The 243-nt window shown below is 73.7% G+C and overlaps 1 protein-coding gene across 1 annotated transcript in view; it reads left to right on the top strand.

Annotated features, from left to right (window-relative positions):
• The first annotated feature begins 121 nt into the window (after positions 1–121).
• GALNT16 (polypeptide N-acetylgalactosaminyltransferase 16) overlaps positions 122–243 on the top strand; it is a 76,395-nt gene continuing 76,273 nt past the window's right edge. Inside the window, exon 1 of the mRNA XM_010574164.1 lies at positions 122–235. Within this exon, the coding sequence (XP_010572466.1) occupies positions 122–235 (114 nt within the window). The remainder of the gene's footprint in view (positions 236–243) is intronic.

Genomic DNA, 243 nt, shown 5'->3' with positions numbered 1-243 from the left:
AGCCGGGGCCGGGGCCGGAGCGGTGCGGGGGGAGCCGCCGCCGCCGCTTCTCGCCTCCTTCCTCCCGCAGCCGCCCCTGCCCGTCGAGGCAGCGCTCCCAGGGTCCCCCGGGGCGCTCGGCATGAGGAGGATCAGGGCCAATGCCATCGCCATCCTGACCGTCGCCTGGATCCTGGGCACTTTCTACTACTTATGGCAGGACAACAAACCCCGCTCGGCGGCCGCCGGCAGGTCCGCCGGCAG

Source organism: Haliaeetus leucocephalus, unplaced genomic scaffold (genome assembly GCF_000737465.1).
Source record: "Haliaeetus leucocephalus isolate CR32 unplaced genomic scaffold, Haliaeetus_leucocephalus-4.0 Scaffold417, whole genome shotgun sequence".
NCBI lineage: Eukaryota > Metazoa > Chordata > Aves > Accipitriformes > Accipitridae > Haliaeetus > Haliaeetus leucocephalus.
Note: the sequence above shows the minus strand (reverse complement) of the source record. Positions and strands in the feature narration are given on the sequence as shown.